At 42.8% G+C, this 24,011-nt stretch overlaps 1 protein-coding gene across 1 annotated transcript in view; it reads right to left on the bottom strand.

The window, feature by feature from the left end:
- Positions 1-4,400: 4,400 nt before the first annotated feature.
- Positions 4,401-24,011, bottom strand: part of TAFA1 (TAFA chemokine like family member 1) — a 561,552-nt gene continuing 541,941 nt past the window's right edge. The window contains exons 4-5 of the mRNA XM_060239509.1: positions 13,881-14,005; positions 4,401-5,339 (exon numbers count right to left, since the gene is read on the bottom strand). Of these exons, the coding sequence (XP_060095492.1) occupies positions 5,322-5,339; positions 13,881-14,005 (143 nt within the window). The 3' untranslated portion in view covers positions 4,401-5,321. The remainder of the gene's footprint in view (positions 5,340-13,880; positions 14,006-24,011) is intronic.

Below are 24,011 nucleotides of genomic sequence, written 5' to 3'. Positions count from 1 at the left end.
CATTTCCCACTTTTTAATAAATAAAACGTCAGTATTTTAAATTCATAGACCTTGAAAAAATAAAATGTCGAACTCTTTACCCAAAGATAGGACTTTCCCCAAGCATCATACTCTATCATAGAGTTCAGGTATACCACAAAAAAGCATAGCAAAAAGTTTTGGATTTTTTTAAAGCAATACATGCTGGTTTTGGAATCTGAATGCTCATAGGAGGATGTTGTGATCACCACAAGCACAGATTGCTTTAAAAGGAGATTAGACAGATTCATGAGAAATAGTCCATCAATGGATGTAAGTTATGGTGATGAAAGGGGGCTTATATAGAGAGGCAACACACCCCTGAATACTAGTGAGAGGAGACAGCATCAGGAAAGGTCTTGAACCATCCACCATGTTTGTTGGTCCTCCACAGCAATTGACAGGCCACTGTGTGAAAAAGGATGCTGGACTAGGTAGACCACTGGTCTAACCCAAAAGGGCTCTTCTTATGTTCTTGAGAGATATATTCTAGTAGGGATATATTCAAGTATGACAGACTTGCTTTGAACCATGTATTTGAGGTGTATCACTATTAATCTGTGATCTGTACACTAATTATCATAGAAGAATTAGCCCTATTTGCACAATCACTCTGAGATGGAAAAGTCACCGCACAGTGATCACTCTCTTCAATTTCCATTCCAAATTCCAGGGAGAGCCAGTTTGGTGTAATGGTTAAGTGTGCGGACTCTTATCTGGGAGAACCGGGTTTGATTCCCCATTCCTCTACTTGCACCTGCTAGCATGGCCTTGGGTCAGCCATAGCTCTGGCAGAGGTTGTCCTTGAAAAAGCAGCTGCTGTGAGAGCCCTCTCCAGCCCCACCCACCTCACAGGGTGTCTGTTGTGGGGGAGGAAGGTAAAGGAGATTGTGAGCCGCTCTGAGACTCTTCGGAGTGGAGGGCGGGATATAAATCCAATATCATCATCATCTTCTTCTTCATTTGATAGAGCTCTTATGACAGTGAAAATATATGGGATAAAATTATAAATCCACAATCCAATACAGCATTAGGATCATTTGTTGTGTTCAAGTCTAGGTTGGACTCTGGCTAATTTATCACAGACAGAAAATGTGCTGTAGTGAAGAAGAAATAATTGAAATAACAACATTCAATTACTGAAATGTACATTTTGGGACATATTATGGATAGGGATACTCTTAACACCTGCCAGTTCAGCTTACTTCTCATTCGCCAGTGGTGATTGGCAGACAATTAATCAGCAGGTTGCTTGGCTGTTCACAGCCTGTTTGCATCTATTCACAGGAATAGGCTACTTGCAGCCATCAGAAGCTGACTATCACCTGATAAGAAATCACCTCAGACTGGACTTATGATCTTCTGCTCTGTATATAGCAAATTTATTTTTAGGATAGGACAGCAATCAGGAGCAAACTCCCAGCTGAAAGTCAGGTTCTTCTGATCTCCCTTCCTGGAAACTTCACTGCATCCTTGGCTTACTGAGATGCAGTAAATTTAGTATGTGGGGGGAGTGGTTCAAAAGCCTCGCTGACTTCCTTTCCTTCTCCCTACCCCAAACCATCAGCTTGTGCTGCAGAGAAAAGGAAAGAAGCAAACTCTTCTGCCTTTCCATTTTGCAGTAGGGAGCTCAGAAGCCAATAGCTTCTGTCTTCAATTTCATTGTGCAGCTATGTTTCTGAGGGTGGTTGTGGATCAGAGTCCCACTTCCAGCTGATTCCCCAATCAGCTGTAAGTTGGCGTCTTGACCAACTTGTTTGGCAGGTGCTCATTACTCTATGCAAGTGGAACATCTGCTTGATTGGCTCACAGAATGTGAGTGTCAAACCAGGTAAGTTTGGCTGCTGCCTGCTGAACAGGTTTGCTACAAAATTCACATTCTCCCTCATTATGGAACTGCCCAATGGCTATCAAAAGGGAAACATAGCTTTGTATGAAATATCCTTCATTCTCTTTTTGTACTTTGAAGATCAGTGCTAAGGTGTCAGCTTCAGGAATCTCTGGAGAATGTGATACAACCCCTAGTACCATTGGCTTGACAGACAGTGCAATGAGATTATTTTTTTACCTGCCCAGTCCATATTTCCAGAAAGGGAGCTTTCTCAGTAGACATTGCCATCTGAACCTTCCTACTGATCAGTATTGAGGAATGTTCTTGTTAATGAACAGCATCTCTTAGTGCATTTTTGGTGCACAGGCAAGAAAAAGGAGGTTTGTTTATATGATCCCTCCAAACTTTGAGCTAAATTTCATGAGCCCGTTAAGTAACCTCCCAAAGAGTCCACACTCATAAATCAAAGTTGCAGCTCAGCAGTGCTAACGATTCATAAATTTTCCTGTAACACACAATATCTGGTGTCCTTAAGATGTGTGGTAGCTAATGAATCCTGTCACTGGATGTTATGTTGTGTCAGCTAATAGCAGAAGCTCCTTTTCCACTAACAGTAACATCAAACCAACTAGAGAGCCAGTGTGGTGTAGTGGTTAAAAGTGCTGAACTAGTAGTATCAGGGAGACCCAGGTTCAAATCCCCACATGCCATGGAAGTTCACTGGGTGACCTTGGGCCAGTCACACACTCTCAGCCTAACCTACCTCACAGGGTTGTTGTGAAGATAAAATGAAAAGGGAAGAATGATGTAAGCCACTTTGGGTCCCCACTGGGAGAAAGGTGGGCTATAAATAAATAAAAGTCTATGGATCCCAGCTTAAAAGAGCATACATTCATGGTCTGAAATCCATCAGATTTTGTAGCAGAAACACTTATAATACTCACAGGCCCCTTAAAATGTTCCTTACCCCCATCCATATCCAAGTTCACTCAGTATAAGACTTTTTTAAAAAGAGGAAAATATTCAGAATTTTAAAAATAAAATTAATCTTCATGTCAAATGCTCAAACTATTCTTCCAGCTGCTTTTGTGCTTAAAAGAGCACTTGAGGTTGGGATCAGCTTTTTTAAAAAAAGAACCTGTGTGCAGAATTCTGGTCAGCTGAAGTGAGAACTTGCATCCCTCCTGAAGCACAGCAGGCAGGATGTGTCCCTCACACATATTTTGGAAGGGTCAGCCTAGACACCTTGATTCCCCATTATTGGTTCATTACATCTGAAGGGGTCAGCCTGGATTGCAACCGTGCTCAGGCACAATACCATTCAGCATTGCTTTTCAAGCTGATAAATGAGGCTCTGCATATCAGTGGTTGAAATTAGGATCAGGTGGGTAGCTCTGTTAGTTTGCAGTACTGGAATTCAATCTGAGTGCAGTGGGACTGTAGAAACCAAGAAAATTGACACAGGTATAAGCTTTTGTGAGTCAAAACTGACTTCCTCAGATACAAGTAAGAGTGAAGATCCATCAGTCCTTATATCCCCATCAGGAAGTAGAAAGGATGTTACTAAGAAGGGCCAGTTGGACCCAAGATAATGTGCAATGCAAAACATAAACTGCTTGATTAGAGCAAGTTGATATATATAGAAGTGGGAAGTGCAGAAAGTTAGCATCTGGATAAGAATCTTATGTCCAGTGATCCCTCTAAGCTAAGTTAGTTTGAGCTAGCTCACAATTTTAAGCCTCTGGCTCATACTTTTTTATCCTAGCTCAGGAAATATGGCCCCAGAGCAACCTAATTTATGCAGTAGCTCACAATTTTAATTCCAGTAGCTCACAAAGTAGAATTTTTGCTCAAAAGACCCCACAGCTTAAAGGGAGTGTTGCTTATGTCCCTATTCAGTCCTGGGGGGAGGTTCTGTTGTCCTGAATTTATTAATGAATTCTAATTCTGCAATCTCACATTGCAATCTCCCTTTGAATGTGCTATCAATCAAATTTTGTAGTGCATGAAATTATGGGTTTCATTTAGGAAGGGCAAGGGGGAAGTGCGTCCCTCATTTAAAATCACATTATCATTATCTTTTGGAGCAGCTGTTACACCTTGTTATTCTGAGGGATGAAAAAGAAATACAATTACTAGCTGGAACTTTAATCTTGAGGTGATCCAGGAAAAGACATTTAACACTTGCTGTGAATCTTGCCACTTCTAAAATCTCTTTGCTCCTCCTACTGAAAGAAACCTTATATGCAGGGGTTGTTTTGTAGAAAAATAGGTGGTGGAGCTCATCCAGGGATTGTTATGCAGCTACTATTCAGTGGACAAGGTAGGTAAGTAGGGAGGAGGAGGGGGAACTCTCAGAAAGGTTCAGGAGCTGTGCTCCTGTGAGCTCCTGCTGAATTCAAGGCCTGCATACATGGCACTTCTTGTTGGCATAGATTTGGTACCACTATCCCCATAATTGAATCTGAAAAAAAAACCCATCAGTATCAGTTCTAGTCAACAAACATAACAACATTGGCTCTGAGGAGGAGGTGAGTAAACAATGCAAACATTTGGAGTTAGCAATCAGGGTTTGTTTGTTTTTTACTAGGGTTGTCTATTCCAGCTATACAAAGTCTGTAGACAATTATCTGTACAGTATGTCTTTAATAAGGAGTTTGCTTGCAGGCTTCCCAAAAAGGCTGCGAGATAAACTTCTGAATGTAGATTGTGTTGTTTAAATGCTGAGAGTCCTCTTTCTCTGCCTTGTGGGGATGGCTAATTGCTCTAAAAAGATGTCCTTGGAAGAGGGTTGAACTGGAATTACATATCAATTAATGTATGGTTAATGTAAGCAAAGCCAGCATGCTAGTGTTGCACAAGAGAGAGAGGAGGAAAAAAAGACTCCAGAACACAGGAAAATGGAATAATAAAACTTCCCTTGAATGTCTAGATGAAACAATAAGAATAAAAAGGAAGTGACATTCCAATTCTTTGATCCATAGCCATCCTTGTTTGTGTTCTCCTTCCATGGTCTTTTCTGATCACCAGAGCTCAGGCTCAGAAGTATCTTTCTTGTGATTCAAAAGGTCACAACAAAATGTGGGTTTCGGTTTAGTTTCTCCCCGAATTTGTTTCAAAATATCTGATATATTTATATACTTATAAGATTAGAAAGGAAATTGTAGATCCACACCGACAGGACTGCTGTTCGTATTTCAGTATCATGAAGCTTTCTTCTGAAAAACTCCTTTTTGTTCCCTTTCTTTCCCTTATTGTTTTCTTCTATTTTCTGATTGCGCATTATTTTTGCTAGGCCATTTCACGTCACACAAATAAAGCCACTGTGTTTCCTCCAGTACAGAGTTAAAGTGCAAATTAAAAAAAAAAAATCCATTTGGCTTGTAAAAGCTGGAGATGGTGGAAAGTATAAAGATGTTTGTCCACTGTCTGTCAGGAGACCCATCACTGGCTGCTGTCAGAAGACACTTCGTTAGGTCCTCGGATGAATCTGTGATGAAAAAATGCAGAAAGGAGGAATTAGTATATTGAGTAATGCTACCCATGTGCATTCTTGACTCATGTATGTTACTGAGAGCTTTTGCTTTATGATATGTGGGGAATACCTTCCCAAGGACAATGTTAAACACTGAGTTCGGATGTTAGCATAGTTACACATACTCTGTGGAACCTCCTCATCACCCGTGGACAATTTCAGAGATCCAAACAAACCAACACATAAGTGAAAGTTAAAAATGAATGAAATACCTCACAAGTTGTGCAAGTATTTAAAATTTCAAAGTATGTGGACGATGGATGCTATGGAAAAAGAGAAAGAAAGGCAGAGTGTTCTTTAAAAGAAACTCAACAACTTACGGAGAAACTTTCTCCACTCATCACCAGTGATGGATAATTAATACTAATAGCCATCCAGCAATGTGGGACTTGTGGGCAAGCCCTACCACTTGGTAAAGGCTCCAGCACGAAAGGAAACAAAAAAAAAATAGAACATAGGAAAAAATGCTATCATTTAACCAATCAATCCTCTGTTTGATAAATAACTGTGGGTATAAAATCAACACTGTAGTGACATCTCACCTCTTGCTTCAGGTTAATTCTTCCTTCACCCACCTCAATAAAGCAATAGCTACAGGTGAAGGCAAAGAGGAGATAACAACTGCAGCTTTCATGTTGGTCCAAAGAAGGGTGGAAACGCTAGAGAAATATGCCTTTGATTTCAGCTCCCTACTTCCAAGCAGAAAAGTGTGAACTTTGACACTGGACTCCTGTAGTACACCTTGTTCTCATGAAAGACTTAAAAGTAGGTGAAGTGATTCTTTTTATTGATTTTGCTTTTGATGGTGAGAGCAAGCTCCAAATAGCTCTCCTTTTGTCAGAAGGAATAAAATAGGTCAACAAGTGACTGAGCCTGGTGTCCTAGATGAGGAGGTCTTAACTCTGTAATACCCTGGCTAATCTGCTTTCCAATCTCATCTCATTCCACAACGAGAGTGGAAGATGGATGGGGTGCAGTGTAATATACTACCCATTATTCAAAGGTTGATTTTTTTTCTGGTATAGCATAACTGAGGATATTTTCAGTGAGTTTGGTGAAATGCCAGATCTATTGGGTACCTCAGAGGCTCAGAAAACGGAGCAAAGCTGCCTCAGTAGTACAGCTGCAACTTCTTATTGGTCCAGTGTCTACAGTCTAACATGATGAAGTCTATTCAATACTGAAGGGGAAGAAGGCTGAGTCACAACAATATATTTTTTTGTTGCCACAAAAATTTGTGCTACTGTGACCCAACCGTCAGATTTCCTCTTCAGGCCTGTAGCTGACCAGGGGCCCATGGGGCCCATGGGGCCTGACCCACTGAAACTTTTTAGGGCCCCTCACCCCCATCCCTGGTCCACCCCCCTCCTATGTGATTTAAATTGCATGGAAGAGCCTTGCAGGAGCACCACTGCCCCTCCTATACCATTTAAAGGGCCCACCATTCAGCTGATTGGCAGGCTCTTTAAATCACACAGGAAGGAGAGGGATGGCCCCCAGCCTCTCCAGCTTTCTGCATTCACCCCCATGGGCCCCTCCCCAGTGACCCCCTGAGGTCCCCTCCTGCCATGGCCCCTAGCTTCCAAGCAACAGAGGTCTATCTGAAGAGGGAAGATATTGGCAGTAGGCTCTGTTAAGGTTCATGCATATTCTTAAACCTTACTCACTATGCTGATTTTAAGCAGGGTGGGATGACATCACATGGCAACAATTCCCTGTCATCTTCCTGTTTCTGCTGCAACTGTTAGTGCAGGGCAGCAGGAATGCTGCTCCAGATGGTGGGCTTCTCTTCACTTTCCCTGCCCCATTCCTCTTAGGTAGGGCTGCCAAGTATATTTGAGACACTGGCAGGGGGGTGGGGCATTTTGGGAGCCAGAAGTGTTGCTCCCAACATGCCAGCATTATTGGAAGTAACATGGTGTACCATGCCTACATTAGCCGGAAGTGACATTGGCATGCTGGAGGTGACACTCTGGGTTTTGAGCAAAACTCTATGGTAAAATCGCCCTCAAACCCTATAGTTTTGCTCAGAAACCAGAATATCACCCCCAGAGTGCCGTGTTGCTTCTGTGACATAGGTATGTTGTGTGATGTTGCTGTTGGGGGAGGATTTCCTCCCACCAGCCAGCTGGCCAGTAGTGGGCAAGAGCCCACAAAACCAGGAGATCCCCCACCCACAACTCGGGAATGGCAAGCCCAGGGCTTTTTTTGTAGCAGGAACTCCTTTTCATATTAGGCTACCCCAATCCCTACCCCATATTAGGCTACCCCAATGTAGCCAATCCTCCTGGAGCTTACAGTAGGCTTTGCACTAAGAGCCCTGTAAGCTCATGGAAGATTGGCTACTTCAGGGGTGTGCATCCTAATATGCAAAGGAGTTCCTGCTACAAAAAAAGCCCTGGGCAAACCTAATTCCTCTGCAGCCGTCATTCTCCCGCTGTGACATGGAGACCTTTTATAAAATGTCAGTACCTAGATTACCTTAGCATTGTAACATTATAACAATCTGTCTATTGGTGGTAGAAAGTGTCATGAAGTTGAAGTTGACTTATAGAAAACCCTTAGGGTTTTCAAGGCAAGAGAGGAACAGGTGGTTTGCCGTTGCTTGGCTCTATTTAGCAACCATTGACTTCTTCGCTGTTCTCCTATCAAAGTAGTAACCAGGGCCAACCTTGCTTAATTTCTGAGATCTGATGAGATTGGGCTAGCCTTGGCCATCCTGGTCAGGGTGATCTGTTTATTAGGTTATCTGAATTGCTAGCTTCCTTTAAAAAAACAAAACAAAAATTAAGTTTCTAGCCCCCTTTGTGATTGAAACAGAAAGGGAAAAGTGTATCAAAGCAATGACACAAGTTGGATATTTTCTTTTTCAAAACAAAAGTTGGGAATTCAGAAGACCTAACAGAGAGCCAGTTTGGTGTAGTGGTTAAGTGTGCGGACTCTTATCTGGGAGAACCGGGTTTGATTCCCCACTCCTCCACTTGCACCTGCTGGAATGGCCTTGGGTCAGCCATAGCTCTGGCAGAGGTTGTCCTTGAAAGGGCAGCTGCTGTGAGAGCCCTCTCCAGCCCCACCCACCTCACAGGGTGTCTGTTGTGGGGGAGGAAGGTAAAGGAGATTGTGAGCCGCTCTGAGACTCTTCGAAGTGGAGGGCGGGATATAAATCCAATATCTTCGTCTTCATCTTCATCACTATGTGATCATGCTATCGTAATCTAGGTATTGATGATTTAAAAAAAAAACAGCTGGTGATACGGGGAGAAAATGGCATCTGTGCAAGAATGCAGCAGAAGTGACACTAAAGTGGGTGGCACCTTTTGAAGCACAGAAGGCAAATGTGCTGCAGTTCTCTGGTGGCAGGACAGTTTGGCTCAAAAGTGGTTTGAGAAAACATAGGAAAACTGTGGAAAGACAACAGATAGGCAATCGTGCTGTGTAGAAGTTTGGAAACAAAGCATGTATGAAAAGGTGTCTCTTTCATCTGAAGCTTGGGGGGTGGGAACAGGAATGCTTTCTCAGGAAATTGGGGGGGGGTAGTGTCAGGGTCTGGAAGATGCAAGCCCAGTGCATGTCCCCACAAGATAATTTGTAACATTTCAGAAATAAGACATTTTTTTAAATTATGATATTGTGTGTTTGGGCTGGGATTGTGTGTTGTACAGCGATCCAGTTACAAATTTGTTCTGGGTCCTGAGAAATAAGGTTCTGGCCCTGATTTCACTTGTATACTTGGGTGTGAAAGAGGGAGACAAATTAACTGTAAAATGCAGTAGCCATAAATCACAGTGATTGCTTGTTATTGGGTGTGAAAGAGATACATGCACAAGTACACTACTTCTAGAAATTAATAGCATTTCTGCCATTTTGGCCATTTGGGAGGAGGGAGAATAGTACGGTTATGTAGCAATGACAATGGTCTGCTTCTCTTTTTGCTTGGGAAATGGAAACAGAAACAGGAGAGAGGAATGGTGGCATCCTCAGGAGTGCTCAGAGTTGGACGGTTGTTTGGATTCCCTGTTCCGGCAAAGCTCTAGAGTGAGCTCTTTTTTTGACTCGTACCCACCCGTTATTGGATACTGCAACAGGAAAATTCAGGAGGTGAATTATTACAGTTGATGGTCTTGCAAACACACCTCATCTGCACAATTCCGAATTGCCTTCATGAAAGCCATTAAAATCTTTATTTTGTGGTAGACAGCTCCCCTCCCCCCCGCTTCACTGTACAGCTCACCAGGTTCTTAAAAATTACTTGCAAAGTTGAATGAACAAATTCTGTTTAGATGATTTAAAGGACAGCTATTAAGCTCATCCTACCAATTTACCTTCACCAGTTGTGTTCTGTATCATTTTCAAGTAGCAAAGCAGAAAACGTTACTGGAAATTACCCTGCTCTAATTAAAATAATTCCTGTAGGGAAATGACAGAAAAAAATAGAGGAGAGGAGGGGAGCAGCTTCATTTCTGAACATTCGCATCCACGGGTATTTAATTGAAATGAAATACAATAATCCATATTGGATAGATTGATTCGTATATGTGAATATTAATGAAGCTTCTAAGTGCCTAACAACAACTTCTAGACGCTGAATATTAACTCACAGCTGGCATGTAAGATGCTGTGTGAAGCAGAGAAGGCATACAGCTAATAATAAGAGGCCTGTAAGTGCCTTCCTAAGTGCAGAATTCTCCTCTGTATACGACTGACAGTGCCAGGTGTAACTCTCCTTAGGATGGCACTATAAGAGAGGGAAGAGGAGGAAGAAGAGTAGGTGGAGTAGTAGTAGTTGGTTTTTATACCCTGCTTTTCACCACCCAAAGAAGTCTCAGAGTGGTTTACAATCTCCTTCCCTTCCTTTCCCCACAACAGATACCTTGTAAGGTAGGTGGGGCTGAGACAGCTTGGAGAGAATGGTGACTGGTCCAAGGTCATCCAGCTGGCTTCATGCGGAGGAGTGGGAAGTGTGTTGTGGTGTGTGTTCAGAGGGTGTGTGTGTTGTAATCCTGCACAAAATTACAAACATTGTCCCTAATCCTTTCAAGACCTTCCTAGAGCAAACTAGCTGGACACAATGTGCCCATTGGTGGAAGCTCATAGATCAGTAGTGGAGTACATAGCTTGCCTACATAAGGTGCCAGACAGAGTTCCCAAGTCTGGGTTTAGGAATTCCTGGAGATTTAGTGGGAGGCACTAGGAAGGGCAGGGATTTGGGGAGGGTCCTCAGCAGGGTATAATGCTATGGAATCCACCCTTCAAGGTGGCCTTTTTTCTCTAGAAGAACTGATCTTTGTAGTCTGGAGATCAGTTGTAATTCCAGAAGAACTCAAGCTCTTACCTAGAGGTCATCAATCCTAGTGCCAGGTTTCATCTCTAGCATATCTGGACAAAGGTATCTCAGTATCAGAGAGCTGGGAAAACCTCTTTCTGAGACTAATGATGGATGAGCTCCTTTGGACTCACCTCAGAATTGGCTAATTTGCCAATTTGCCAGTTCACTGTCATGATTACTGAATTATTCTCAGCCTGAGTTCCAGAATTCCATGGTGGTCACAGGTAGAGTGACCAGCAAACAGACTAGCTGGGTGGCATGCCACAAGGAAGCAAAGAGTCTCCACCACACTCTCTTCCTCTTGCCTCCAAGGATGTTGTTTCAGCAGCACCTGGACCTCCTTGGGACATACCCTAGGAAACCATCCAAGCCAGAGAAAGCGGCTGTAATGATCCCTTTGCATCACTGGCCATCATTAGAAACCACTGAAAGCCATACTCTGAGCAAAGGGAGTGCCAGTTTTCCAGCATCTTTTCTCATATCCTTGGAAATCCACAGTCAGAAAAAGAAATGCTAGACTGGAGTGGACTAACAGTCTGTCCAAGGATAGAGCAGCTTCATATATTCTCAACTTTCTGCACAAGGCAGTTTCAGAGGGTAATTGTGTTGGTCTGCAGTAGAACAGCTAGATAGCTAGATTCAGTTTTAATTCTACTCTAGAGACCAACAAGATTTTTTTTGGGGGGGGGGGGGTCAAAGCACCCTTCGTCAGATACAACCTACACACTTTTGGCACAAGGGAAGTGATGCAACTTCTGGGTTGCTCCTTTTTCTTGGCTTGAAATTGTCTGGGATTTGAAGCTGCCTCATACTGAGACAGATGACTGGTTTATCAGAATTTACTCCCACCAGCTGCAGAGTCAGAGGAGGAGGCTTTTCAGCTCATCTCTTATCTGATCCTTTTTTAAACAGTAGATGCCAGTGATGGAACCTGAGACCTTATGCATACAAAGCAGGTATTCTACTACTGAGCCATGACCTGTCCCAAGAGTTCTACTGCAGTCAAATCATTATCCATCCCAGATAGGGTTGGCTGCTCCCCCCTGGTCCTGAGTGGGGGATGGAGATAGGGTTGCCAGATCCAGGCTGAGAAACTCCTGGAGATTTGGGAATGGAGCCTGGGGAGGACAGGGAGCTCAGTGGGTACAGTGCGATAGAGTCCACCCTCCAAAGCATCCATTTTATTCAGAGGAACTGATCTCCATAGTCCTGAGATGAGCTGTAATTCTGGGGGACCCCCAGGTCTCACTCAGACACCGGCATCCCCAATCCCAGATATATATCTTTTCCTGAATGGAGTGCCCAGAGAAGTGGCAGGGTATATAATGGCAGGGAAAGAGCATGGCATGAGGTCCCATTTCTGCAAACATTACTATGGCAAGTTCAAACTACTGCACTGCCTGAAAGTATGATGGTTTAAACTACTGTTTTAACATCCAATGATGAGAAATACGGTAAGTGTAATCTTTAACAATCAAATGGTCCTGCTGACAGGTTGTTATTTTATTCCTTGGGGGGAAATTACTTCAAGAAAGTGACATGGTGATTCAGTGCAACTCAGTCACCTCAGCGAGTTCAGCTGAGGACTCACCTCTAACTCACTCTGATAATAGGTAAGGGAACTGCTTACTGAGCAAGCAAGCAGAGATACTTACAGAGGCTTGAGGCTGGGAAAGACAGAAAGCAGGGGAAAAGATATGCCTAGCAGTCCTGTTTTGTTCAACATCTTTATAAATGCTTTGGATGAAGGAATAGAGGGAATGCTTATAGAGGGAGAGCCAGTTTGGTGTAGTGGTTAAGTGTGCAGACTCTTATCTGGGAGAACCGGGTTTGATTCCCCACTCCTCCATTTGCACCTGCTGGAATGGCCTTGGGTCAGCCATAGCTCTGGCAGAAGTTGTCCTTGAAAGGGCAGCTGCTGTGAGAGCCCTCTCCAGCCCCACCCACCTCACAGGGTGTTTGTTGTGGGGGAGGAAGGTAAAGGAGATTGTGAGCCGCTCTGAGACTCTTCAGAGTGGAGGGCGGGATATAAATCAAATATCTTCTTATTATTATTAAATCCAATGCATAATTATAGGATGGGGGAGACTTGTCTTGGCAGTAGTATGTGCACAAAAGATCTAGGGATCTCAGTGGACTGTACACTGAACATGAGTCAGTAAGTGTGATGTGGTAGCTAAAAAGGCAAATTCAATTTTGGGCTGTGTCAACAGAAGTGTAATGTCCAGATCAAGTGAAGTGATGGTATCATTTTACTCTGCTATGGTTAGACCTTACCTGTACAGTTTTGGGTGTCACAATTTAAGAAGGACATAGACAAGCTGGAACGTGTCCAGAGGAGGCCAACAAAGATGGTGAGGGGTCTGGAGACCAAGTCCTACGAGGAAAGGTTGAAGGAGCTGGGTATGTTTAGCCTGGAGAGGAGACGACTGAGAGGTGATACGATCACCATCTTAAAGTACTTGAAGGGCTGTCATATAGAGGATGGTGCATAATTGTTTTCTGTTGCCCCAGAAGGTTGGACCAGAACCAATGGGTTGAAATTAAAACAAAAGAGTTTTCAGCTAAATGCCAAGAACTTCCTGACAGTTACAGCAGTTCCTCAGTGGAACAGGCTTCTTCAGGAGGTGGAGGGCTCTTCTTCCTTGGAGGTTTGTAAACAGAGGCTAGATGGCCATCTGACAGCAATGCTGATTCTGTGAATTAGGCAGATCATGAGAAGGAGGGCATCAGTGTTTAGGTCTTGTGGCCCTTTCTTACATGCCCAGGGAAATGCTGATTGACACTTTGGGGTCAGTCGGCAGTTTTAATACAGGCCATTTTGGGAAGGGATCCTGAATGTTTTTACATCTTCTGGGCATGGAGCAGGGGTCACTGGGGATGTATGTGTGTGTTTGGGGAGGAGGTATTTGTGAAGTTCATGCATTGTGTAGGGTGTTGGACTAAATGACCCTGGATGTCCCTTCCAACTCTATGAATCTATATGCACAGGCTAACTATACTAGAGTTTAGTGCCCCAGATAATAAGGGGTCCTAAAATGCTGAAAATTATCATGATGGGTTTTTTTGGTAAATCAGTGGAGCCTCTTAATCTTGGTGTGTTTAGGGCATCAGGATGCCTTAATATGGCTTCAAAACCTAGACTGAAGAGACCATAAAAAAAGACTTACTCTGGTGGTCTTGACTTTATTGCCAGTTGCACACATCCACCCTGAATTGTCAGGTAATGTCTTGCACTCCTCACCCTCTAGGCAGGGCTCCATCTCACACCACCACTTCCCAATGACTATTGATGCTACAAGAGAACAGACAAAAAAAAAACAATTATATATACACCTTGCTGCATGAAAGGGAGAAGCTCTATTATTGCACAGTTGTTCCAGTGCACAGTCCTTTGCCTAGAGTGTGAAGTCCACTTCAAGCAAGAGTGGCCAACCTCCAAGTGGAAACTGGAGTTCTCCTGGCATTACAACTGATCTCCAGGCTACAGAGATCAGTTTCCTGGGAGGAAATGGCAGCTTTGGAGAGTGGGCTGTATGGCATTGCATCCCTTCTGAGCTCCCTCCCAAGACTCCACCCCACAACCCCCAATACTTATTTACATAGTGGGTGATTATTTATTTATAATTTAGATTTATATACTGCCCTTCTCTGAATTCACAGAACTCGGGGTGGTTAACAGCAGAATGGTACAATTTAAAATCCAGAAGTTAAAATAGTTGAATAAAATAACATCCGATGACACCAAAGTAAACATACAACATGCATTATTGTCTCAAAATAAGCAGGAAGAGCAGAGTGGGGAAGGGGAAAGGATGTGCCCAGGGCTGGCCCTTCCATTAGGTAAATTAGGCATTTGCCTAGGACACTGGCCCTGGGATGGGCACCGAATTAGGTGTCCCCCATGTAACTTTTTGTTTAAAAAGGTTCGCTGCCAAGCAGTAGTTAGGAATCCCCATTCAAGATGGTGCTGAGGCTTCCTGCTGGTGCCATCTTGAGTAGAAACTCCTAAGTAGTGCCTGCCTGCACCTCAGAGCTTTCCATCCTCTCTGATTTGCTCTCTTCCTGCCCTCTTTGCTGCTTTCCCTCCTGAGTTGGCTGCTGCCGCTGCCTCTCCCCACCTCCTTTCACTCTGAGTAGTCCCAGAGTGTTTGGTTGCCAGGGTTTCTTCAGTTTATATTAACTGTTTCATACTGCCCTAGGTTAACAAATGTTGTGCAAGTTGCCTCCAGTTATGAATTGTAGCTGGAAAACTAAAATACTTCAAACACCAGTTCCAGGAGTATATTACTTTCTATTCAACAGGTCTGTGATATCTGCCTGAGACTCTGCTCAATATGGGGTGGACCCACTGACACTTGTCAATTCACTGAGTTTTCCTCAACCATGAGAGAGTGAAAAACTTCTGGGTTGGATCTGGACTAACGTTCCTGAAAGTGCAAGATGATGTAGAGTCTGATTCTCCCCCTCTAGTGGCAGCCTGAAATTTTCTCTGAAATTCTGTTTCAAGATTTTAGATTGCCACGGGAGGCAAGAAAATCATACTCTGCAATCAGAAGTCCTTGTGCTGGCAGAAACCCTAGTCTGTATCTAAGCCTTCTAACCCAATATTCTGTATGTATTTCAGAACCTGTATCAAAATGAAATGTTATTAACAGAAAAGAAAAAATCAAGATATCTTTGCGATAGATTGCAAACAATTAGATTTTTCTTCAACAAATAAAATATGGTAAAAGTTGCTCCTTAATGCAGTCAAACGCATCAGGAACAGAAATCTATGCAATCTCATATTAGTGGTACATCATGAAAAGAACCAAGGGGAATATTCCAGACATTATGACTTCAAGTAGAGAGACGATAACTCTCTACAGTGCTTTCTTGTAATTTATAGTTGCTCGCCCTGGTTGTAACCAAATCCTGTTATCACTGACCTTGATTGAAAGAGCAAATAAGTGCTCAGCCACCTCATCAAATCCCCTCTGGGCACGTAACCTTTAAGCATAAATATTTACTTGTGACAGGCAGAGGATGTTGTTGCAGACACAAGTGCATCATCACACAGGGTGTCTTTAACTGAAACCTTAGCATTGCCACGTATTACTTTGGGAAACTGGTTAGGACTAGCAAATGTTAACTTTATAGTAATAAACCAAAATGAGCATAGGGTATTCATTAGGGATGTGTATTCAAATAATGATAAATCAATATCTGACCCAAATGATGCCTATTCTGTAATCATCATCACCACCACCACTACCAGCACCACCATTTTGTATCTAATTAAGACAGCTTTGTCTCTCCTAAGCTTCTATTCCTCCCCCCCCCCCCCTAAAAAGGTGCCACTGGTCTCAAATCTTGCTCCTCTTCTTCAGACCAACATGGCTACCCTCTGAAATAATAATTACTAACAATGCCCAACAGTTACAGTCAGAAAAGTTCAAGATTATCTGAAACCTCGCTATCTGTTTTCAGTTTCTTGGGAAACAGGAGGAGACTGATTGCCAAAGGAGACACAAGGATGTTGACAAAGATGTTGTCCAACCAGAACAATCTGCTAATATTTTTGCCAGATGGGATCGCCACAATTGGCTCTTCTGTGCAATTTCCAACTTTGCAACGTCTCATTGTGCATGTATAAATAAAAGTGGAGCATATAGTTGATTTTAACTAAAAACTAAACCAAACCAAACCTTGGTTTACACAGAAAATGGTCCAAGTATTCTGCATCCATCCAATGGCTATTAATTGTGAGCAAAATACAATCGATCCATAGATAAAGCACAAAAGCATCTATTGAATGAATTTGTCATGGTACCCTCTGCTTTCAAGTTCCAATAATATTCTTAGTATTGCTGTGCACAGTCTACATTGTTTGGAACAGAAATTCTCAAGTATTGGTTCCAAGGGACAGGTTTTGTTTTTCCTCACACTTTTTTGCCATCAGCTTTCCAGTGAGGTACATTTAAAATGGACGACTGCCAAGAGGGCTAGCCTGCAGTAACTCTGCATTCTTTTGATAGCTTCCTACCTAATTCCCTCATTCTATTAAGGCTTCTTTGCCACTCTGATCCAGCTCTCTCTGGCTACTAATATACATATCATAAGCTCCAACATGGAATGTTACCCTCCCTCCCAGCTAAGTTGGGGTAATTTGTATCTGAGAGCTGAAACCACCACTTCCTAAGCCAGTCCCTAAAAGGGGTGAACATCCGCAGTGCAACCTACCAGCCAGACACAATTGGATGTTTGAAAGAAAATATCTGAGTTAATTTGTGACTGAAATATAGTTAAGCTATCTTTTTTGGTGGGGGAATGTGCTGATGAGTCACAGCCAATTTATGGCAACCCTGTGTAGGGTTTTCAAGGCAAGAGATGAACAGAGGTGGTTTGCCATGGCCTCCCTCTTTGTAGCAACCCTGGACTTTCTTGGTGGTCTCCCATCCAAGGACTAACCAAGGGCCCCCTGCTTAGCATGTGAAATCTGATGAAATTAGGATAGTTTGGACCATCCAGGCCAAAGCAACCTTTTTGCAACAATTTAAATACCAATGTGCTGATATAGTGCAATCTACCACACACTCAAAATGCTATTCCTTTTATAGAATTCTGAAGCCCTTTGAAATATAGCAACCCACTTTCTTTAAGTAATTGAACAGTTTGTTGACTTGAGATAACTCTGTGGGTTTTGCTTCTGCTTTACATGCATAGTACAGAAATTCACTTCATAAATGACTATAATCCACCTTGTTTCACTCTTTTCGATCTGCTGTTGAAGCTGAAAATGGTTTAATTGTCATGGCTGCCTTCCAAGAAACCTTAGGAACTGCTGTCTGGTTATGGCACAGGTGCTATCTAACATATAAAACCCCAGTGGCACCTTTAAGACCAACAAAAGTTTATTCAAAAGTGCCACTGGAGTCAAAATTGGTGCTACTGGACTCAATTTGTTCTAGTGCTTCACACCAACACAGCTGCCTACTTGGATATAAAAACCCAATTTCTAATCTTTTGGTTAGGGAAACCAGGATAGTTCAACTATTTTTAAATAGATGTAGTGCAGTATACTTGTTTTTATTTATTTACTAATATCGTACTTTTCTCCCAATGGGGACCCAAAGTGGCTTACAGCATTCTGTTCTCCTCCATTTTATCCTCACAATAACCCTGTGAGGAAGGTTAGGCTGAGAGGGTGTGACCAGCCCAAGGCCACCCAGAAAACTTCCATGGCACAAGTGAGGATTTGAAGCTGGGTCCCTCAGACCTTGCACTGACTCTATTAACCACTACATGACATGGGCTATCTTCCACTGTGACTTTACTCACCATCAGTGTTCCCTTTAAGCTGAGTTAGTGTGAGCTGGCTCACAGATCTCACAGATTTTTAGCCTCCAGCTCACTAGGGTTGCCAAGTCCAATTCAAGAAATATCTGGGGACTTTGAGGGTGGAGCCAGGAGACTTTGGGGTTGGAGCCAGGAGACATTGGAGGCGGAGCCAGGAGCAAGGGTGTGACAAGCATAATTGAACTTCAAGGGAGTTCTGGCCATAACATTTAAAGGGACCACACATCTTTTAAATCCCTTCCCTCCATAGGAAATAATGAAGGATTAGGGGCACCTTCTTTTGGGGCTCATAGAATTGGACCCCTGAGCCAATCTTTTTGAAACTTGGGGGGTATTTTAGGGAGAGATACTGGATGCTATGCTGCAAATCTGGTGCCTCTACCTCAAAAAACAGCCCCCCAGAGCCCCAGATACCCATGGATCAATTCGCCATTATTTCCTATGAGAATAAGTCTCCATAGGAAATAATAGAGTTCCTTCCCCTCCTCCCGCTTTCTCTCTCTCACTCACACACATGCTTAACTGTCTCTGGTGCAAGTGGGCAGCCCTGTTGGTCTGAAGCAGTAGAACAAAGCAGGAGTCTCTGGTGCCTCCACAACCAGGTCTGGAAAGTACAGGGGCTACGCTGCTCTTCTACACACACACTCACTTGTCTGAAACAAAAGCAAAACAAGCAGAGGGGCTGCACTCTGACGAGGTCTGCTGTTGCTAACTCTTCCCCATGAAGTACTTCTTCCTCCAATTTAAAGGCACACACACATTTTAAAACAAGACCTGTTTGCAGGTCCTGCCCGAGATCTAGAAGTACATGGTGTGGGGGAGGGGCTTCCCCCGCCAGCCAGCTGGCTGGGGGCAGGGGGAAGCTTGTAAAACCGGGGAATCCCCCGTTGGGACCTGGGGATTGGGAAGCCTACAGCTCACCCATTTTTGGCTCAGCTCAGAAAGGATGGCCCCAGAGCACTCTAATTGATGCAGTAGCTCACAACTTTAATGCCAGTAGCTCACAAAGTAGAATTTTTGCTCACAAGACTCTGCAGCTTAGAGGAAACATTGCTCACCATTCTTCTCCAAGGCTTTCCAAAACTGTTTTTGACTTTGCAATAATAAAAACACAGAAGAAAATTTGTTCTGGCCAGTGCAGATTTCTCAACTCTCATCTTAGGCAGGATACGCAAAATATCAGAAACTGATCTTTCCCTCCTAAATTTATTTTGTAAGAAGCAATGATAGTGAAGAGCTGCCTGGCATAAACCTGTACAACAATCTCAGAGGTAATTGGGGAGGTTGTAGCATTTAGTGTCTGGCATTCCATTTTAATCTAGGACTTACTGGAGAAGGCTGGAATAAATAAAATTTAAATAGAGAAGATGTCTTCCATGCCAGCCATGAAAAAGACTTTTTGCCAGCCTAATGAAAAGCTATCAATTTTATCCTCTTCATTCAATAAATTGTGAGTCATTTTCCATGTGGATTAGATTAAAGAAGAATCCACTGAGAGTTTTTTTTCTGAACGGGTTAAGACTTTATGAAAAGACAGGAGCCTAGAAGTCGGTAAAGCCTTTTTGAATGCAGCTTCAGATGTAGAGAAATGGATACAAACTAGTTCAGGAATGTCTGTCACCTAGTGTTCACCTATTCCTTAAATACCAAGATTTCAGAGAATGAAAAGAGACATGCTGTTTCTCTCATTTTTATTACAGTGCTATGTGGTGCAGGATGAATTACTGCAATGGGAACTGAAACTCTGAAGAGGGCGAGGCAATGACTAGAACATAGCAGCCAAAATAGCATGCCTCTCACAAGCACATGGAGCTCTCATTTGTGCTGACAGTTGTAAAACAAAAGTTGAACATTGCAGACGAATGGGGAAGTATAAAGGAAATCTTGCTCAAGAAAGGTTGATCTGAGAAAGCAGGGGATGCTCAATAACTGAGAGAATCCTGTTTAATTTGATCCCACTTAAAAAAACACACACCAGTACAGCCTAATGCCTGTGCAGTGTATCAGCTTTTAATTTCTCATATTTAAAACCTAATATTCCCAGATCTTGGTTAGCAGGACTAGCTACTGAGAACACAACAGTCTCTATTTAACAATTTTCTCATTTTCTACTGTCATCCAAATGGCTGCTACACTGTCCTCCAAAGGAGATCTCAAATACTTCTGATAATACATTGACTGGATTAGCTAGACTGGTAGTGAAGGACTCATTAAGGCTGATGATGTATGGAGGAACTGGAACTGACCACTCAAGCAACATGCAAGAGCAACCCTGCTGGATCATTAGAACAAAGTAGGAGTCAAGTTTCACCTTTAAGACCAATAAAGTTTTATTCAGAATGTAAGCTTTCGTATGCATGCATACTTCTTCAGACAAAGGGACAGGCCCACTGCAACCTATCTCCTCATCTCAAAGAGTATGCATGCATACAAAAGCTTACATTCTGAATAAGACTTTGTTGGTCTTAAAGATGCAATGTGACTCCTACTTTGTTCTACTGCTTCAGACTAACATGGCTGCCCACTTGGATATACCTGCTGGATCATATCAACAGTCTACCTAGTCTAGCATCCTGTTTCACACAGTGGCTAACTAGTTGTCCCTAGAAGACTTACAAGCAGAAGGTAGGCACAGAGGCCTAGAGTACCCCCTGATATTGCCCCTGTGTAAATAGGTCCACAGTAATTTACTGCCTGATCATGGAGGTCCCTTTTTTTAATGTTCAGAGCAAAAGGGAAAGCTCAATATATATCCAAGCTGTTCAAAACCAGGCTGAGTACAGTGCATAACAAAGGTGGCGGAATGGTTCACAATGTTTCCTGCAAAACAATCCTAAGCAGAGTTATATTTGTTTAAGCCCACTGACTTCCATGAATTTAGAAGTGTGTAACCATGAACATAAGAACATAAGAGAAGCCATGTTGGATCACGCCAACGGACCATCCAGTCCAACACTCTGTGTCACACAGTGATGAAAAAAACAGATGCCATCAGGAAGTCCATCAGTGAGGCCAGGACACTAGAAGCCCTCCCACTTTGCCCCCCCTCCCCAAGCACCAATACAGAGCATCACTGCCTCAGACAGAGAGTTCCATCAATACCCTGTGCCTAATAGCCACTGATGGACCTCTGCTCCATATGTTTATCAAATCCCCTCTTGAAGTTGTTTATGTTTGTAGATGCCACCACTTCTGTGGCAGTGAATTCCATGTGTTAATCACCCTTTGGGTGAAGAAGTATTTTCTTTTATCCATTCTAACCCAACTGCTCAGCAATTTCATTGAGTGCCCACAAGTTCTTGTATTGTGAGAAAGGGAGAAAAGTACTTCTTTCTCTACCTTCTCTATCCCATGCATTATCTTGTAAACCTCTATCATGTCACCCCGCAGTCAACGTTTCTTGAAGCTAAACATCCCCAAGCATTTTACCCTTTCTTCATAGGGAAAGTGTTTTAACCCTTTAATCCTTCTTGTTGCCCTTTTCTGCACTTTTTCCAGTGCTATAATATCTTTTTTGAGGTGTGGTGACCTGAATTGCACACAGTACTCCAAATGAGGCCACACCATCGATTTATACAAGGGCATTATGATACTGGCTGATTTGTTTTCAGTTCCCTTCCTAATAATCCCCAGCATAGCATTGGTCTTTTTAACTGCAGTTGTGCACTATCTTGACATTTTCAGTGAGTTATCTACTATGACTCCAAGATCAATTTCTTGGTCATTCCTCACTAGTTCACACCCCATTGATGTGTATTTATATTTAGGATTTTTGGCCCCAATGTGCATTACTTTGCTCTTGGCCATGTTGAACCTCATTTGCCACATTGATGCCACTTGCCCAGCCTTGACAGATCTCTTTGGAGTGTCTCACAAGCCTCCCTGGTTCTCTCCACCCTGAACAATTTAGTGTCATCCGCAAACTTAGCCGCTTCTCTGCTTACTGCCAATTCTAAATCAATAATGAACAAGTTAAAAAGCTTTGGACCCAGTATTGAGCCCAGTGGTACCCCATTGCTTACCACCCTCCACTACGGAAATTGCCCATTTATACTCACTCTCTGTTTCCTATTAATTAGCCAGTTTTTGATCCACAAGAGGACTTGTCCTTTTACCCCATGACTCTTGAGCTTTCTTAGGAGTCAGCTGAAACTTGACAGCTCTTGACACATACAAGTGACTATCATTATTCTCATATTGCAGATGATGGGGGAGCTGTTAACTCTGCCTAGGATCATTTGTCTAAGGCTGCCTGCTGAGTTTATAGAGTAGTATAATTCTAACTTGGGACTTTCTGATCTGTTTCTAAGCTTTTTACAATGCAACCCTAAGCAGACTTACATCCTTCAAATCCCATTTTCTTCAGGGGACTTAGAAGGGTGTAACTCTGCTTTGGATAGCCTCACAATCCTCTCTGGTTCTCACCACCCTGAGCAATTTAGTGTCATCCGCAAACTTAGCCACTTCACTGCTTATTCCCAACTCCAAATCATTAATGAACAAGTTAAAAAGCATTGGACCCAATACTGAGCCCTGCTTACCACCCGCCACTATGAAAATTGCTCATTTATACTCACTCTTTGTTTCCTATTAATTAGACAGTTTTTGATCCACAAGAGGACCTTTGCCTTTTTTTTACTAGCAGAAGCCCCTGCTGACTTGAGTGCAGATGTCTTGGAGGAGCAAAGGGAGAGAGGTGGTCTCACAGATATGAGGGTCCAAGGCCATGAAGGGCTTTGTATGTGAGAGCCAATACCTTAAACTGAGCCTGATAACAGGCAGCCAATGGAGTATCTGCAGAATGGAAGTAGTATGCATGCTCCATCTAGCTCTGGTTAACTGTTGAGCATTCTGGATTAGCTGGAAATTTGAATGGGGAAAACAAAAGTCAAGGCAATTATCATGCAAATTCTACTAAAGACAAAGAATAGATGTGTTTGAATCTTTCTTCTCCATGTGTCTGCAGTCCAGATTCAACATTCTAACTACTACATCACACTGCCTCTAAGTTCTACAAATGATAGCCAGGAAGGAAATCCATAGAACAACATCTTTTGATGACATCCTTATGGTGCCTGTGATATGAGCTTTGAGATCTGAGCCAGGATTTTAAGCACAAGCCAGTCTACAGTAATAGGTATCTGAGAAGTAGAATGTTGGCATTTCAACTGTGGCTATTTCCCCAGAGGCTCAAGTAAGGATAAACTTCCATTTCTTTTCCAGTGAGGTGTATACGAGCTCTCCAGCTATTTCCAGATTTTTGTCCTCTGGGAAGCACCATGAGTAACTCAAAGGCACCACGAGTAACTCAAAGGCGTCCACAGTCACATTTTTGGGGAAGGGAATCAATCAACAACTAGCTGTTAGTGTTGTTAGGGGGAGGGAAATTTAATTTTTAGATAACAGCTGTAAATTCTTATTTTCTTTTATCACATTTAAAAGAGGGATTCTGCTTTCATTTCCCTTTAAAGAGAAATCAATACCTTCACAATTGCTTTAGGTTACATAACATGATAAGGTGCTGCTATAGGAGGACACAATGATTTGGGAAGACACTGCCTGCCTCCTGTGTGTGTGTAAGTGTATGTAAAGTGCCATCAAGTTGCAGCCAATCTATGGTGACCCTGCACAGGGTTTTCAAGGCAAAAGACATCCAGAGGTGGTTTCCCATTGCCTCCTCTGTGTAGCAACCCTGAACTTCCTTGGTGATCACCCATCCAAATACTAACCAGGGCTGGTGCTGCTTAGCTTCAAAGAGCAGATGAGATCAGATTAGCCTTAAATCATCCTGTGTCTTTTCAGTGTAAAATTCTGAATTTTTGCAAAACCTCCTTTCCTGCCTCTCCTCTTTTGAATTTCTCTTTGATCAAAACAGAATTGATTAGAAATGGACTCTTAATTCCTAAAAAGACAACAAGACATGGACTGCTGCATTTCAGGGAGAAATGGGGGTAATAAGG

Source organism: Heteronotia binoei, chromosome 5, assembly GCF_032191835.1.
Source record: "Heteronotia binoei isolate CCM8104 ecotype False Entrance Well chromosome 5, APGP_CSIRO_Hbin_v1, whole genome shotgun sequence".
NCBI classification, from domain to species: Eukaryota; Metazoa; Chordata; class Lepidosauria; order Squamata; family Gekkonidae; genus Heteronotia; species Heteronotia binoei.
The sequence above is the reverse complement of the archived record's forward strand: the minus strand, read 5'-3'. Positions and strand labels throughout refer to the sequence as shown.